Source organism: Helianthus annuus, chromosome 16 (assembly GCF_002127325.2).
Source record: "Helianthus annuus cultivar XRQ/B chromosome 16, HanXRQr2.0-SUNRISE, whole genome shotgun sequence".
Taxonomy (NCBI): domain Eukaryota; kingdom Viridiplantae; phylum Streptophyta; class Magnoliopsida; order Asterales; family Asteraceae; genus Helianthus; species Helianthus annuus.
In genome coordinates this window covers 30,335,411-30,351,726 of record NC_035448.2, presented here as the reverse complement: position 1 = coordinate 30,351,726, position 16,316 = coordinate 30,335,411, and the positions used below count along the sequence as shown (strand labels likewise).

Below are 16,316 nucleotides of genomic sequence, written 5' to 3'. Positions count from 1 at the left end.
CCCACCCTCCAATACAGGTAAGTCCGCCCCTAGATGCAATATGAGATGCATTTTCTGCTCGATACCATGTCAAGTGCTAACAAAATTATGTAAGTCAAATTCTAACCATCCATTTGAGTGCAAAGTGAATTATAGTTTCTTTTTAAGTGCTACACATAGAATTAATTAAAAAAATTTGTCACATATAAAGCATTATTAAGGAAGGTGATGGGTATGAAACACCTGCTAATGGTGATGAAGTGCAAGGTAATTTTATATTTTTAGACTTGGGTTGTTCACGAGTTGAGCTCGAGCCAGGTGAGCTCAAGCTCTGTTCAAATTTTCAACCAACCTGGCTTGGTTAAGCTCGGGTTGAATTTTAAACTGACCTAAGTATTTGAGCGGGGCTTGGCTACTTTACAAACTGAGCCGGCTAGGCTGCTTGCTTTACCTTGATTGCTCATATTCATTTATGCATTTTCTTCTAAATTCAACCATTTATTATTTGCTCGAGTAAGGGTCAGCTTGAGCTTGACTCGAATTTTAAACCGAGCTGGCTCGGCTCGAATTTCTAAATCGAGTTGAATGTTTGTTCCAGAGCTCGGCTACCTTACAAATTGAGTCAACACGGCTAGGCTCGCTTTCGCTCAATTGCTCAGATTTGTTTTTACATTTTCTTTGAGGTTCAGCCATTAATCATTTGCTTTAGCCTTGAGCTCGGCTCGAATTCTAGATCGAACCGAGTATTTGAGTTGGGGCTCCACTTGGTCCATTTCTACATTTTCTTATAAATTCAACCGTTAATCTTTTGCTTGACCCATGGTCAGCTTGAGCTCAGCTCTAATTTATCCTGAGATGGCTCGACATGGATAGGATTCGAAACCAATTTGAACCAAGCTCGAGCCAGCGTCAGCTCGAAATCAGCTTTTAAACCAATTCTGAAGTAGGCTGAATAGTTGAGCTGGGGCTAGGCTCCCTTACAAACCAAGCCAACTTTGTTGGGCTCGGGTCACCTTACCTCGATTGACCAGGTTCATTTATACATTTTCTTCTAAATCCAACCATTAATCATTTATTTGAAAAAAAATAGAATGAGAATTCAACTATATATATGTAGCTGCTTGATTTCAAAATAGAGTTGTGATTTAAATCAAAATAGGGTGTTTTGATCGGTGCTTTTGATTTTGTAGTTCACTATGTGGGAAGTTTGCTTGATGGAACTTGGTTTGATTCAAACTACAAGCTACGATCGACAAATGCCGTTTAAACTCAAGCTCGGGCTTGGTAAGAGTTATAACAGACTACCTGGTTAAATAATTTTTATTATCAGGTTGTGTTTCTAATCACTTGTGGATTGTGTTCTTGATAGCATAGTTATGTTTCACATTGGAGAAAGTTTCGTTGATTCTTATCTTCGCAATATTTGAAATAAGCAGTTTGGTCGTACATAAGTGGAATATTAAAGATAAGGATACCTACCTCAGTGTCGACATTCATTATTAAATTAGGTCTTAGATAGGTGGGCGTGCTCAAAGAGGAATAAAGCAACCCTGGTAAGAAATAAGTTAATCCTAATTAAACTTGGGTTTGATGATGTTAGTTAATTACGATACAAACGACCATTTGGTTCAAGCTCAAAACATAAACATATTGTAAATCCCGTGATAGGCGACGATGAATAACACTAGTTAATATCATTGGATATTTTGTAAACAGTTTAGTTTTTTCAAATGTGCCATTAGTTTAGGTATGCCTCATATTTCACAGTTCACACTAGTATTCACAATTTATATTTTGGTTTGTGTTATAATTTTGAATTTGAATAATTTTATATATTTCAGAGGTTTGATTTGTTATTCTTGATTTGTTTTTGAATATATAAAACTGGAAACACAGAATTTTTTTTCTTTTTTAAATGTTCCGTCGCAAATGTGTAGGAAGTTACAAAACAAGTAACTATATTTTTTTTTGTTAAATTTTATTTAATGTCGTCAGAAATGCGTAGGAAAGGAGTGTCAGAAATGCGTAGGAAATGAGTGTTAGAAATGCGTTAGAAAGGAGAGCGTCGGAAGTCTGTTAAAAATTGTGTCGGAATTGCGTAACAAAACTAAAAGTAATAATTATATTATTATTAATAATAATCGAAGTAATAATGTGTAGAAAATGCGTAGGAATTTTCGACACCAAATTTTGGTCGGAGATGTGTCGTAAGTTGCGTAGAAAATGTGTAACAAACCAGTTTCCTACGTGGGGGTTTTCCTACATATACATTTTGTAAAAAAATTGTCAGAAATCGCGATTTGTGGAGCATTTTCCACGAAAAAACGGTGTAGAAAATTTTGGATTTTCTAGTAGTGAACGACCTACAATACGATTTAGAATTCGGATCAACATAATCATTTCATTGAAAATAGAATATGGACTAAAATACTAATAACCGTTTTGAAGTTGCTTCTTCTCCGGCATATTATCCTCATCAGTCCATCATGTGATAGAACATGTTTAACAATTCAATTGTCATCTTCCCCATGACTAATTCTCTATTCTCGCAACCAATTCCAATATCTCCATATGTGGCAAACTCAATGCTATATTCGATTGACACAAATGCGAACATCCCATACTCACTCAACTAGAAAAGCTATTATTCGGTGGAATGAATCATTGATCATGCCTCAAGAATTTTCGTGTTTCTCGACTTTTGTTGACTTGAGACTAAACTAGCAATTCTTGCATCTCGAACTGTGGACATGCTTTGATGTCGATCCACGACCACAAAAATAGTTTGTTTATTGTTTGACATTTTCACCCGTACAATTGAATTAAATCCATAGTAATGTCTTTAAAGATAAACACATGTATAGGTAAAGGGTCAGCAATACTATATAATTTCATTCTTATTCCTTTGACAATCATCAAAACATCTTATAATTTGTAAATTGTCTTACTTCTCTGGCTTAGCACTTCGAATAGAAAGGACTCTTTAAGCCTTTGCTAGTTACCACTCCTGAATCACAATTTTTATGAGTAACAACTGTTTGAGCAAACACGTAATCCGATAAGGATTGGGAGAGCTCTGACACCAATGTTAGGTATCAAAATTGTAGTACAAATGAGAAGAAAAAAAATTAGAACATAAGAAGGATTTGATCAACTCATTTGCAACTTCAATGATTCATGATTTTACAATGAATTACTATAAACATTGTTATTGTAATTACTAATGTTTCGTTCTAGTCCTTTATGTTTGAGCATTTATAATAATGGTTCCCTTTGTAATTACTAACGTTTGAACATTAATAGTAACAATGTTACATTTTGATCCAAAACAGCACCTGAACAATATCCTTGAAGTAAAATAATACATCATACGTAAATAACATATAAAACCATCTAAAACCATTGAGACGATCTTCTACATAAATGCACAAACAACAAAGCGAAAGCTCCAGACTTCCAAATCGTGGACGATGGAATTCCATAGTTCCCGTTACCAAACAACCCTTTTAAGAATTCCCAAAAGCATAATAACAACCAAACACTACAAAACATCTCTCCCAACCCTAATTCTAATACTACCATCCAATTTTCACTATAGTCAACCTTTAACAATCTTAACATGCCGTTGACCAATGCGACCATGTTCACTAGTAAAATAACGACACCTGGCACAATCATAGGTGACTTGTCATAAGTAAACCTACCAACACTTTCATTAGGCCCTAACTATCTGCACACCCAGTTTGCCTATCTGCACACTTAGGGTTTACCTACGCAGCGTATTGGTCAATACGCAGCGTATAGGGTTAACCCTATACGCTGCGTATTGACCAATACTCAGCGTATATAAACCATGGATCTCAGTGCCTAATTACCAATCATTGCACAGAAAACAAGGTTTATATACGCTGCGTATAGCTCTCTACGCAGCGTATATAAACCATTAGACTTTTTTGGGTCATTTTGGTAGGTTTGAGGGATCATTTTTTCACAAAGTTTATATACGCTGCGTATTGACCAATACTCAGCGTATGTAAAGGTCTGAAAATGTCATTTTTGCCCTTGTATTAAGGCTATACGAAGCCAAATACAAGGGTAGTTGTGTCATTTTCGTCTTATAGGCTGCGTAGTGATCTCTAAGGAGCGTATATAAAGCTCTATTTTTGTTTTTTTTTTTTTTTTTGTATTCCTTTGTTTATTTATAAAAAAAAGGAAAATAACACCCGATACGATACTATACGGTACGATATAACACCCGTATAAGCATATAGGTGTGATTTAGTTCCCGTATTGACCTCGTATAAGCCTATAAGTGTGATATCGTATCGTATAGGTGTGGTTTAGGTCACGTATTGACCTCGTATAAGACTATAAGTGTGATATCGTATCGTATAGCATAGTATATGTCCCGTAGTGACCTCGTATAAGCCTATAAGTGTGATATCGTATCGTATAGCATAGTATATGTCCCGTATTGACCTCGTATAAGCCTATAAGTGTGATATTGTATGGTATAACGTAGTATATGTCATGTATTGACTTCGTATAAGCCTATAAGTGTGATATCGTATCGTATAGCGTCGTATAGGTCACGTATTGACCTCGTATAAGCCTATAAGTGTGATATCGTATCGTATAGGTGTGGTTTAGGTCACGTATTAACCTCGTATAAGCCTATAAGTGTGATACCGTAGTATCGTATAGGTGTGGTTTAAGTCCCGTCTAATCCTATATGCATATACAAGACCTATAGGAAACCTATACGAGACTTATACTACACTATACGATACGATACGATACTAAACAATAACACCCGTATAGGCCTCTATACGAGACTTATATACTATACACTATACGATACGATATGATGCAATACGATACGATACGATACGATACGATGCAATACGATAAGATAATTTAATTTAAACGATAACAATATAATATATTTGTATTATTTACGAATAATATTCTTTTTTTATAAATAATTTTCTTTTTTAATAAATAAACAAAGGAATACGATAATTTAATTTAAACGATAACAAAACAATATATTAGTATTATTTACCAATAATATTGTTTTTTTTATAAATAATTTTCTTTTTTAATTTTTATAATTCATAATATTTATATTATTTTTTATTTTTATAATTTATATTTGTATTATTTACTAATAATATTGTTTTTTATAAATAATTTTCTTTTTTTTATAAATAAACAAAGGAATACATGATAAAAAAAATACAAAAATGGAGCTTTATATACGCTCCTTAGAGGTCACTACGCAGCGTATGAGACCAAAATGACACAACTGCCCTTGTATTTGGCTTCCTATAGCCTCAAAACAAGGGTATAAAAGACATTTTCAGACCTTTATATACGCTGCGTATAGGTCAATACGCAGCGTATTTAAAGGGTGGTAAAATTATTTTTAACCCCAAACCTGTGGTAAAATTATCTTTTTAACCCTTATAGTTTATATATGCTGCGTATTGACCAATACTCAGCGTATGTAAAGGTCTGAAAATGTCATTTTTGCCCTTGTATTAAGGCTATACGAAGCCAAATACAAGGGTAGTTGTGTCATTTTCGTCTTATAGGCTGCGTAGTGATCTCTAAGGAGCGTATATAAAGCTCTATTTTTGTTTTTTTTTTTTTGTATTCCTTTGTTTATTTATAAAAAAAAGGAAAATAACACCCGATACGATACTATACGATACGATATAACACCCGTATAAGCATATAGGTGTGATTTAGTTCCCGTATTGACCTCGTATAAGCCTATAAGTGTGATATCGTATCGTATAGGTGTGGTTTAGGTCACGTATTGACCTCGTATAAGACTATAAGTGTGATATCGTATCGTATAGCATAGTATATGTCCCGTAGTGACCTCGTATAAGCCTATAAGTGTGATATCGTATCGTATAGCATAGTATATGTCCCGTATTGACCTCGTATAAGCCTATAAGTGTGATATTGTATGGTATAACGTAGTATATGTCATGTATTGACTTCGTATAAGCCTATAAGTGTGATATCGTATCGTATAGCGTCGTATAGGTCACGTATTGACCTCGTATAAGCCTATAAGTGTGATATCGTATCGTATAGGTGTGGTATAGGTCACGTATTTACCTCGTATAACCCTATAAGTGTGATATCGTATCATATAACGTAGTATAGGTCACGTATTGACCTCGTATAAGCCTATAAGTGTGATATTGTATCGTATTGCGTCGTATAGGTCACGTATTGACCTCGTATAAGCCTATAAGTGTGATATCGTATCGTATAGGTGTGGTTTAGGTCACGTATTAACCTCGTATAAGCCTATAAGTGTGATACCGTAGTATCGTATAGGTGTGGTTTAAGTCCCGTCTAATCCTATATGCATATACAAGACCTATAGGAAACCTATACGAGACTTATACTACACTATACGATACGATACGATACTAAACAATAACACCCGTATAGGCCTCTATACGAGACTTATATACTATACACTATACGATACGATATGATGCAATACGATACGATACGATACGATACGATGCAATACGATAAGATAATTTAATTTAAACGATAACAATATAATATATTTGTATTATTTACGAATAATATTCTTTTTTTATAAATAATTTTCTTTTTTAATAAATAAACAAAGGAATACGATAATTTAATTTAAACGATAACAAAACAATATATTAGTATTATTTACCAATAATATTGTTTTTTTTATAAATAATTTTCTTTTTTAATTTTTATAATTCATAATATTTATATTATTTTTTATTTTTATAATTTATATTTGTATTATTTACTAATAATATTGTTTTTTATAAATAATTTTCTTTTTTTTATAAATAAACAAAGGAATACATGATAAAAAAAATACAAAAATGGAGCTTTATATACGCTCCTTAGAGGTCACTACGCAGCGTATGAGACCAAAATGACACAACTGCCCTTGTATTTGGCTTCCTATAGCCTCAAAACAAGGGTATAAAAGACATTTTCAGACCTTTATATACGCTGCGTATAGGTCAATACGCAGCGTATTTAAAGGGTGGTAAAATTATTTTTAACCCCAAACCTGTGGTAAAATTATCTTTTTAACCCTTATAGTTTATATATGCTGCGTATTGACCAATACTCAGCGTATGTAAAGGTCTGAAAATGTCATTTTTGCCCTTGTATTAAGGCTATACGAAGCCAAATACAAGGGTAGTTGTGTCATTTTCGTCTTATAGGCTGCGTAGTGATCTCTAAGGAGCGTATATAAAGCTCTATTTTTGTTTTTTTTTTTTTTGTATTCCTTTGTTTATTTATAAAAAAAAGGAAAATAACACCCGATACGATACTATACGATACGATATAACACCCGTATAAGCATATAGGTGTGATTTAGTTCCCGTATTGACCTCGTATAAGCCTATAAGTGTGATATCGTATCGTATAGGTGTGGTTTAGGTCACGTATTGACCTCGTATAAGACTATAAGTGTGATATCGTATCGTATAGCATAGTATATGTCCCGTAGTGACCTCGTATAAGCCTATAAGTGTGATATCGTATCGTATAGCATAGTATATGTCCCGTATTGACCTCGTATAAGCCTATAAGTGTGATATTGTATGGTATAACGTAGTATATGTCATGTATTGACTTCGTATAAGCCTATAAGTGTGATATCGTATCGTATAGCGTCGTATAGGTCACGTATTGACCTCGTATAAGCCTATAAGTGTGATATCGTTTCGTATAGGTGTGGTATAGGTCACGTATTTACCTCGTATAACCCTATAAGTGTGATATCGTATCATATAACGTAGTATAGGTCACGTATTGACCTCGTATAAGCCTATAAGTGTGATATTGTATCGTATTGCGTCGTATAGGTCACGTATTGACCTCGTATAAGCCTATAAGTGTGATATCGTATCGTATAGGTGTGGTTTAGGTCACGTATTAACCTCGTATAAGCCTATAAGTGTGATACCGTAGTATCGTATAGGTGTGGTTTAAGTCCCGTCTAATCCTATATGCATATACAAGACCTATAGGAAACCTATACGAGACTTATACTACACTATACGATACGATACGATACTAAACAATAACACCCGTATAGGCCTCTATACGAGACTTATATACTATACACTATACGATACGATATGATGCAATACGATACGATACGATACGATACGATGCAATACGATAAGATAATTTAATTTAAACGATAACAATATAATATATTTGTATTATTTACGAATAATATTCTTTTTTTATAAATAATTTTCTTTTTTAATAAATAAACAAAGGAATACGATAATTTAATTTAAACGATAACAAAACAATATATTAGTATTATTTACCAATAATATTGTTTTTTTTATAAATAATTTTCTTTTTTAATTTTTATAATTCATAATATTTATATTATTTTTTATTTTTATAATTTATATTTGTATTATTTACTAATAATATTGTTTTTTATAAATAATTTTCTTTTTTTTATAAATAAACAAAGGAATACATGATAAAAAAAATACAAAAATGGAGCTTTATATACGCTCCTTAGAGGTCCCTACGCAGCGTATGAGACCAAAATGACACAACTACCCTTGTATTTGGCTTCCTATAGCCTCAAAACAAGGGTATAAAAGACATTTTCAGACCTTTATATACGCTCCTTAGAGGTCAATACGCAGCGTATTTAAACTTTGTGAAAAAATATCCCTTAAACCTACCAAAATGACCCAAAAAATCTAATGGTTTATATACGCTGCGTATTGACCAATACGCAGCGTATATAACCCTTGTTTTCTGTGCAATGATTGGTTGTCAGGCACTGAAATCCATGGTTTATATACGCTGAGTATTGGTCAATACGCAGCGTAGAGGGTTAACCCTATACGCTGCGTATTGACCAATACGCTGCGTAGATAAACCCTAAATTTGCTAGGGTTTGGTGTGCCAATAGGCACTTTAGTGTGCCAATAGGCACACCCCTTTCATTATCCTTTTCAAGATCATGCGATTTGTATTCCTTTTGTGTAACTTCGAAAGTTGTTTTTGATAAACCCATGAGCTTTGGAATCACACTTATAAACCCATATAACCACGCTGTCATAGTATTCACTCTCACAATTCTCTGTAAATTCCACCACATACGAAGTGATAAGCCTATACGTCGAAACTCCCAGAAAACATAAAGATTGTAAATGACAAAAATACCCATGAAGATGAGAAAAGGTCGTTCGTTGACCTTGGGAAAGAAGTGTGATCCCGTGATGATACAATATGCAGGGAGAGATGCATAACATATCCCAGGAACTGAATGGGCTGGCCATAAACATAACCAAAGATAGGCAAGGGCTTGTCGAAACCAAAGGTTTGCTTTTATAGTAAGCAGTAATGGATTCTTATCTGTGAATAGGATTTCAATAGTGCCACTACCCCATCTTTTCTGTTGTTTTAATGTAGAAGGGTATGTTGTTGGTGCACAACCAAGAAACGCAAACATGTCAGATGAGGTAATAGCAGATTTCCATCCTCTCCCATGGATACCGAGTCCTGTTAGAATATCTTCTGATGTGGATCCATAAAGCCAACCAACCTGAGAATGTGTTATAAACTCTATTAAACAATATCGTATTAGGTTTTACGATGCTCAAAAGGGAAACCCGTTTTAAATAGAGAACTACGAAAAGCACAACAATTTTACATATATGTTCAGTTGTGATAATATGGAAATTATGTAACCGCATAATTGAGTCTCGTTTACTCTCGCATTATATACGTCATGCACTGTTTACAAGTGCTTATATGGCAGTTATCTAATTTAAATTGGTTATGCATCCGAAGTACCCCTATGCAAAATGACCACAAAGGACATGCTTGTGAGACATGAAGAGAGGCCCTATGAAATATTATATACTTAGGCCTATATTTCAAATATAGGCCTAAGTATATAATTTTTAGCTATGTTAAAAGAAAGAGTCAATAGGGAACTTCGTTTTACCTTAAAGTGATCAGTTTCGTTATGACTTTTGTTAGTTGGCCCTAAATAAATAACCTTATAATTTGGTCTTAATCACCTGTATGCCCCATGAGGTGCCATACTCATAGCTACAACTTGCAACATGGATTGCAGCCTCAATGCAACTAGAGGGACTGCTTCGATTTTCAATCTTTGAATTTGATTCTGATAATATACGAGCAGCTGATTCTCTTAATTCAATTGATTTCCCAAAGATTTTTTGTAGATCTTCATTACTGATGTTATCTGTTTATAAAAATGAAAATATGAAGAGTTAGAAATCATTTTTTTGACATGCATTTACAGTCCAAAAATGACCATAAAGAGGAAAAACAACTTTTAATATAATAATTTGGATTTATACCAGATTTAGTCATATCATCTGGAGATGAACCGTAAATAACCTTTCGTCTGTGAAAACAACCTGATCCTGCGTAGAAAGGCCCTTGAATTGATGATATTCCGTATGCAAGATACTGATTTTGACATGACAAAAATGTTACAACTAATGAAAGTCTACTCAAACCATGTTAAAAGAAATAGTAATTAAAAAACATAATGAGATAATTAAATATAAAAAAATACGCACAAAAAGATTAGCGAGTTGATTCCCAAATGGGTCATCCTTCAATCCATTATAAAAAGCTTGAGGAAATTGGAAAAAAAGCACAATTATCTTCATCCTTGAAACCAAACACCATACACATTGCATGGAGAAAAACTTGTGGGTTATTCGCATACATATCACAATCTACATTCAGCATCAGTGGCGCATTCGTCATTACTCCAGAGACTCTAGTCTGCTTATCACTTGGAAAATGTCAAAAAAAAAAAAAAAAAAAAAAAAAAATCCACAAACATTAATAATATTTTCTTTTCGTTCAGCAGAATGTTTTTTTTTACAAAACAATAATACCCTTATATTTTGGAGTTGGTGTATGCAAACAAAAATAAAGGTGACTAACCAAAACGTTCATAGCTCCAGCTTTGTAATGATGCTGATGTTTGGGGCTCTTCTCTCTTGAGATATATATTACATGAGGCAGATCGCTCGGAGTACCTTCTTTGTTCTCTGATATAACCTACAACATTACAAAATAGAGCATAAATCTTGGGTGGTTGCCACTAAAAGAACCACATTCTAGACAATCAAAGTTTTCAAAAATTAATATAAATAACATCCATTTTGCTCCCTGTGGTTTGGTCACTTTAACGGTTTTGCCCCAAACCTTTAAAAATAGCCATTTTCCTCCAATAGTGTGCTATGGTTTTTCCATTTTGCTCCCCGCCTCTAACTCCATCCAAATTGTTTGTTTTTCCATTTTGCTCTCCGCAGGGAGCAAAATGGAAAAACCATAGCAAACTATTGGAGGAAAATGGCTATTTTTAAAGGTTTGGGGCAAAACCGTTAAAGTGACCAAACCACAAGGAGCAAAACGGAAGTTTACTCTTTAATTTTTGTAAGATCCAAGAGACCTCTACAAGATGATATTTTCAACCAAGCTGACATTATGTATGTGTGTTTTGTGTAACCTTAATGATGCTTGGATGGTCCAAGCGGTGGACACCACAGAAAACACCAAAATCTGTATCATGATCGCATAGGAACGGCCTCTGGGCTGCAAGATCGATCTTCTTGCAAAGCTCCCCATATTCCTTCTGAAATCAGACAAAAAAAGATGTGATTTTTTTAAACGTATTAAGCTAAAAAAATTAGAATAAAAAAATATTTATAATGATCATCACACAACTAGTTTATCACCTGTGTAACTCATTAATTAATTATTAATTAAAACCTTGTTAATGACACGTCTTCAATTTGAGTACAACCTGTTTGGCTGTTTACACTCGCCAATCCATTATAATCCATGACTTTGACTTGTTTAGACAAATGAGTTATAGTTGTTGAGCATAAGTAATATAACTTAAGTGTGCTCTGACTAGGGTTAATTTTTTTGACACGAATAATGTCCAGGTCATTAATCAACCCACTGATCCAAAACTTGTCAAGTGGACAATATATGTTATATACTATGCAAATAGGAGAAAGATGCGACTCTAAAAGTGTGATAGTATATTTCATCTTGATATAGGTTTTAAGAACATATTTGATGGTTGAGTTTTATAGAGGTAGGATCAAATACAAAACAATCTTAACCTAGAAAGTGTAGGAAACCGGGTCAAACGAACTTCGATTAACCTCATTCCAGCGGCGTTAGAACCGACTTGTCAAATCCTATTCAAATATATATTGGGTTTAGATTTTAGGGTTTAGAGTTTAACTTTTAGGGTTTAGCTTTAGATTTTAGCTTTAGTGTTTAACTTTAGGGTTTAGCTTTAGGGTTTAGCTTTAGAGTTTAGAATTTAGGGTTTAGCCTTAGGTTTTAACATTTAGGGTTTAGCTTTTAGGGTTTATAATTTAGATTTTAGGGTTTAGCATAGAGTTTAGCTTAGGGTTTAGCCTTAGGGTTTAGCTTTAGAGTTTAGCTTTAGAGGTTAGAATTAGGGTTTAGTTTTAAGTGGTTAGGGTTTCTGGTTAGGTTTTGATGAGCCGGTTCCAACACCGCTGGAATGAGCTCAATCGCAGTTCGTTTGACCCGATTTCCTACACTTCCTAAGTTAAGAACATTTTGTACCGGATCTTTACCCGAGTTTTATAATCCTTATTCGAATACTAAACACCCTTAAGGGGTAGGGTGATGATCACTCATCACTCACAACATCCAATCAAATTCCGTCATGTCATCAACCATTATTCCATCACTCACAATCTTTTTTTAGTGGAAATGGTCATCGCTCACCACCACACCCAACAATTCCCCCCCAACCAACAATTTCCCTCACAACAATCAAAATAATCACGCGTTAAAAATATAATGCGTTTTTCGTTTGACGCTTGATCCATTGGAGTGGCGGTGGTGTTTTGTACAAGAGCACGCGTGATATATGTTTATCACGGAGCAAAAGTCTGCCACCCCGGGTGGCCTTAGAGTGTAGAATTTCTCATATTCGAATCCTGATCAATATTGCTTGTTTCTAGAAATGCAACTAACGTTATAAGTAATTAATTTTACGTGAATTGGATTTTAATAATCCAAAACTGTCAACTATTGGTCAATAAGAATCCATACCAGACAATTTAAGTACTGACACTACTAACCTTTTATTTTTGTCGTCAAAGGTTATCACACACATAATTATGATAAATTATTAAATTTGCATTCGAGTTATACTTGATTTCCATTCTACGCTCACATGGCATGTATCCCCCCTCCCCTTCATTCATATAAGCAAAATCGAGTAGAAGTTAAGTGTAAATCTATATTGATTATGCGAGTGGGAATGATCTTGTCAACGGAAGTAAAAGTTGAAAGTATTATTGGTAAAATTGTTAACATGAGTTATTATGCGAGTGGGAATGATCTTGTCAACGGAAGTGAAAATTGAAAGTATCATTGGTAAAATTGTTAACATGAGTTATCGGTCAGTAAGTTATCATTAGATTATTAAAATTCACTTCATACTTTTGTATATTTTTACAAAAATACTAATTTTTGTATTGTATCAAGTTAATTTGGCAAACTATTGGTTTAAGTGGGCCGGCTTATCAATTCGTTTATAATTAGATTAGATTATAAACAATTATCAACAAGTTGATGCTTTGAGGTATTGTACTTCATGTTTTGAGGGTTTTTTTTTTTTTTAAAAAAAAATTGATATTTCACTTTAAACCCAAAACTACTTGATTTTGTAGTTTTAACCCAAAAGTTTTTAGTTTTTTTTTTCAGTTAAACCTAACAACTTTTTTACTTTCAACTTTGATCCCCTATGTTTTTCATATTTTGCAAAATTTTTCGTTTTACGTTTAGTTCTAAATTTTGCGAGTTAACACGGCACAAGGTGAGTGTGTGGTTCAACGATTTTACGTTTTGTTATACGCTTGCTACGTGTGTGGTTGAGTGTATATACGTCATCTATTTTTTTTCTAGTTTAACAAGTTCGTCACAACACGCAAGTCCTAAATCGAGTTAGTTATTATTTTCTCTGTTTTATATCTCGGTCTAATTTCCTCAGTTAAGACGCCGCAACTTCAATGTTGGTGGTCGTTGGCTGTAATGTGATATTGGTGCTATTTGTCACGGTTTTAAGCCCCCGCCGCAACGTGAGGGGCTTAATACTAGTTTATAATCGTTAGAAACAAACATATCTTTTCACTTTTATAGTTATTATTTCTTTTATATCTTATATTTGTTTGTTTTGTTTAATAATTAGGAAATGGGCTAAACTGGAAGCATGGACTCATGGGCTGTTCTTGGGTTGGAAGCATAGGCTGTTCGTGGGCTGGAAGCATAGGCTCGTGGGCTGCTGTGGTCGTACATGAGAATTCGAGTTAGGGTTGATTTGGATTCCATATAACGAATACATCAGGCGCTCACCATTGAAATTAAGATACTTTTCCTTTCAACTCTCTTTCCTCTCCCACTAGTGACGACTTAGAATCTGTTCCAGAATCTGATTCATCTTGAATCAGATTGTTTGTGATTCTTGTTTAGTCTTTGTCATATTAAGATTATTGTGTGATAGTCTCTGAGATTTGTATGGAGTTTTTTTAGGGCTTGTATCTTGAATCATTCTCATCATATTTGGGAATAAAGTTTTTGGTTTGGGTATTTTCTGAAGTTTGATACCAGAAAATTAACAATAATTAAAATAAGGAATAATGAATTTTAATAATCCTAACTATTAGTAGTTGGCCGTTAACGGCCTCAACTTCAAAAATAACCAGTGGTGGTCCCACCTTTTCATATATTGTAAACCAATGGACTTTCACTAAACCGAAAAAGATAGTGGGATAAAAGGAAATTAAGGTTGTATTAGTAAAGGTCCATTAGTTTACAATCTGTGAAAAGTTGGGACCACCACTTGTTAATTTTGAAGTTAGAACCGTTGCCGGCTAACGGCTAATAGTTTGGTTATTAAAATCTATTACTCCTTAAAATCAAGATTCTTTTCAAAGGCATACGTTACCGCCTCATTTAACCCATTTATTGTACCCATGTACCCCTGTTCACAAGTCGTTCACCCGTTTACACCCGTCAACCCCTTGGCACGATTATATTAATGGGTTACATTAGGTTACATGGTTTTAAGTGTTCAAGCTCACCAAGTCGATGTATATAATATGTTTATAGTATATGACATATGTGATATTGGAAGTGTGATATAAGACATGTTTTAAGAAAAACTACCTTCAAACTTTTCCATTCTTGTTGGAACTCCAGTGACTCACTTTCTAAAGGTGACGACTGAGAATTAAAGTACCGAAAGGGAGCTCTAACTTGAATATTGTACTTTTTGCAAAAAGGGACCCAAAGCTTTGCAAACTTTGTTGTCTCAACAAAGGAATAGAACGTAAGAGGCGAACAACCATCATCAGATAGATAAAGAGCTAATTTGTCGACTGGACATTCTATTGCTAACAAAGATAACACTGTGTTCATTGTTATGATCGACGGTTCAAGGATTGGGTCTGCAGTGGTGACAAAAATATCGATTGATGGAAACTCCGATTCGCTTACCCTAAACACATTTTGTCACACAAAGAGATTAAAAAACCAACATTTGACATGGTTAAATGCTTCAGGATTACAAAGTTTCTGAGTCAAATTTACCTCTTCAAGAGTCGGTCAGGGTACGTTTTTGTGATGCATTGATTCCATTTGATACACACACAAAGAGTCCAAATGAAAGTAAACCACGACTCACATAGAAACGCAAGCAACCATGGGAGGTATTGGTCTTGATCTTTGAAACAAACGACTCGATAAACAAGTATGAAGACAAGAAGAGAAAGAACCATAAGCTCTATGGCTCGGGCCGTCTTGTTGCTATGGACTATTGTTTCTTGTAGAGGGAGATGAGTTGAGTCTTGAGTGTTTGTAGCCATATGTAAAGTGCTAACAAAGCTGTATAGAATGGTGTTTTTGAAGTGCCTTTGTGTAGTTGCGTTGGTGTGTTGAAATAAGTTTTTATAAAGGTTTATTTATAAGTGAAAAGTATCCAACACATTTAATGTGGTTAGGACAAAGGAATTCAAGTGTATTGTTCACAACACATGGGTGGACCTAAGTCTAGGTGAGAGAAGAGAGAACACCTCCATTGTTTATTTTAATCAATATTTTAGTTTTACCATCCAAGTTTGCTTTTATGAATTTGTTTGCACATGTAAATATGTGCAGATATGTCACACAAATATAAATTCGTATATACATTTCATTTTTCTTGGGTAGGT

At 34.0% G+C, this 16,316-nt stretch overlaps 1 protein-coding gene and 1 long non-coding RNA gene across 4 annotated transcripts; one reads left to right on the top strand and one right to left on the bottom strand.

Moving 5' to 3' along the window:
• The first annotated feature begins 287 nt into the window (after nt 1-287).
• On the top strand, nt 288-1,469 carry LOC110917218. 2 transcript variants are annotated; one of them, XR_002580425.1, is made up of 3 exons: nt 288-1,010; nt 1,170-1,263; nt 1,349-1,469. It is a non-coding gene; the product is annotated as an uncharacterized LOC110917218 (long non-coding RNA). The 2 variants fall into 2 exon arrangements; XR_002580424.1 differs by having other exon boundaries at nt 1,170-1,469.
• A 7,539-nt stretch (nt 1,470-9,008) lies between these two features.
• Nucleotides 9,009-16,044, bottom strand: LOC110917311 (cellulose synthase-like protein B4). Of its 2 annotated transcripts, none has more exons than XM_035985763.1 (8): nt 15,697-16,044; nt 15,274-15,604; nt 11,558-11,683; nt 10,990-11,106; nt 10,614-10,824; nt 10,389-10,454; nt 10,083-10,270; nt 9,009-9,601 (listed from the first exon to the last, which is right to left on the bottom strand). In XM_035985763.1, exons 1-5 carry the CDS (start codon nt 15,969-15,971, stop codon nt 10,660-10,662), a joined length of 1,014 nt encoding a protein of 337 aa, XP_035841656.1. In that variant the 5' UTR covers nt 15,972-16,044; the 3' UTR covers nt 9,009-9,601; nt 10,083-10,270; nt 10,389-10,454; nt 10,614-10,659. The 2 variants fall into 2 exon arrangements, with proteins under 2 accessions (XP_035841656.1, XP_022017580.1); XM_022161888.2 differs by having other exon boundaries at nt 9,010-9,601; nt 10,389-10,500.
• Between the last annotated feature and the right edge of the window lie 272 nt (nt 16,045-16,316).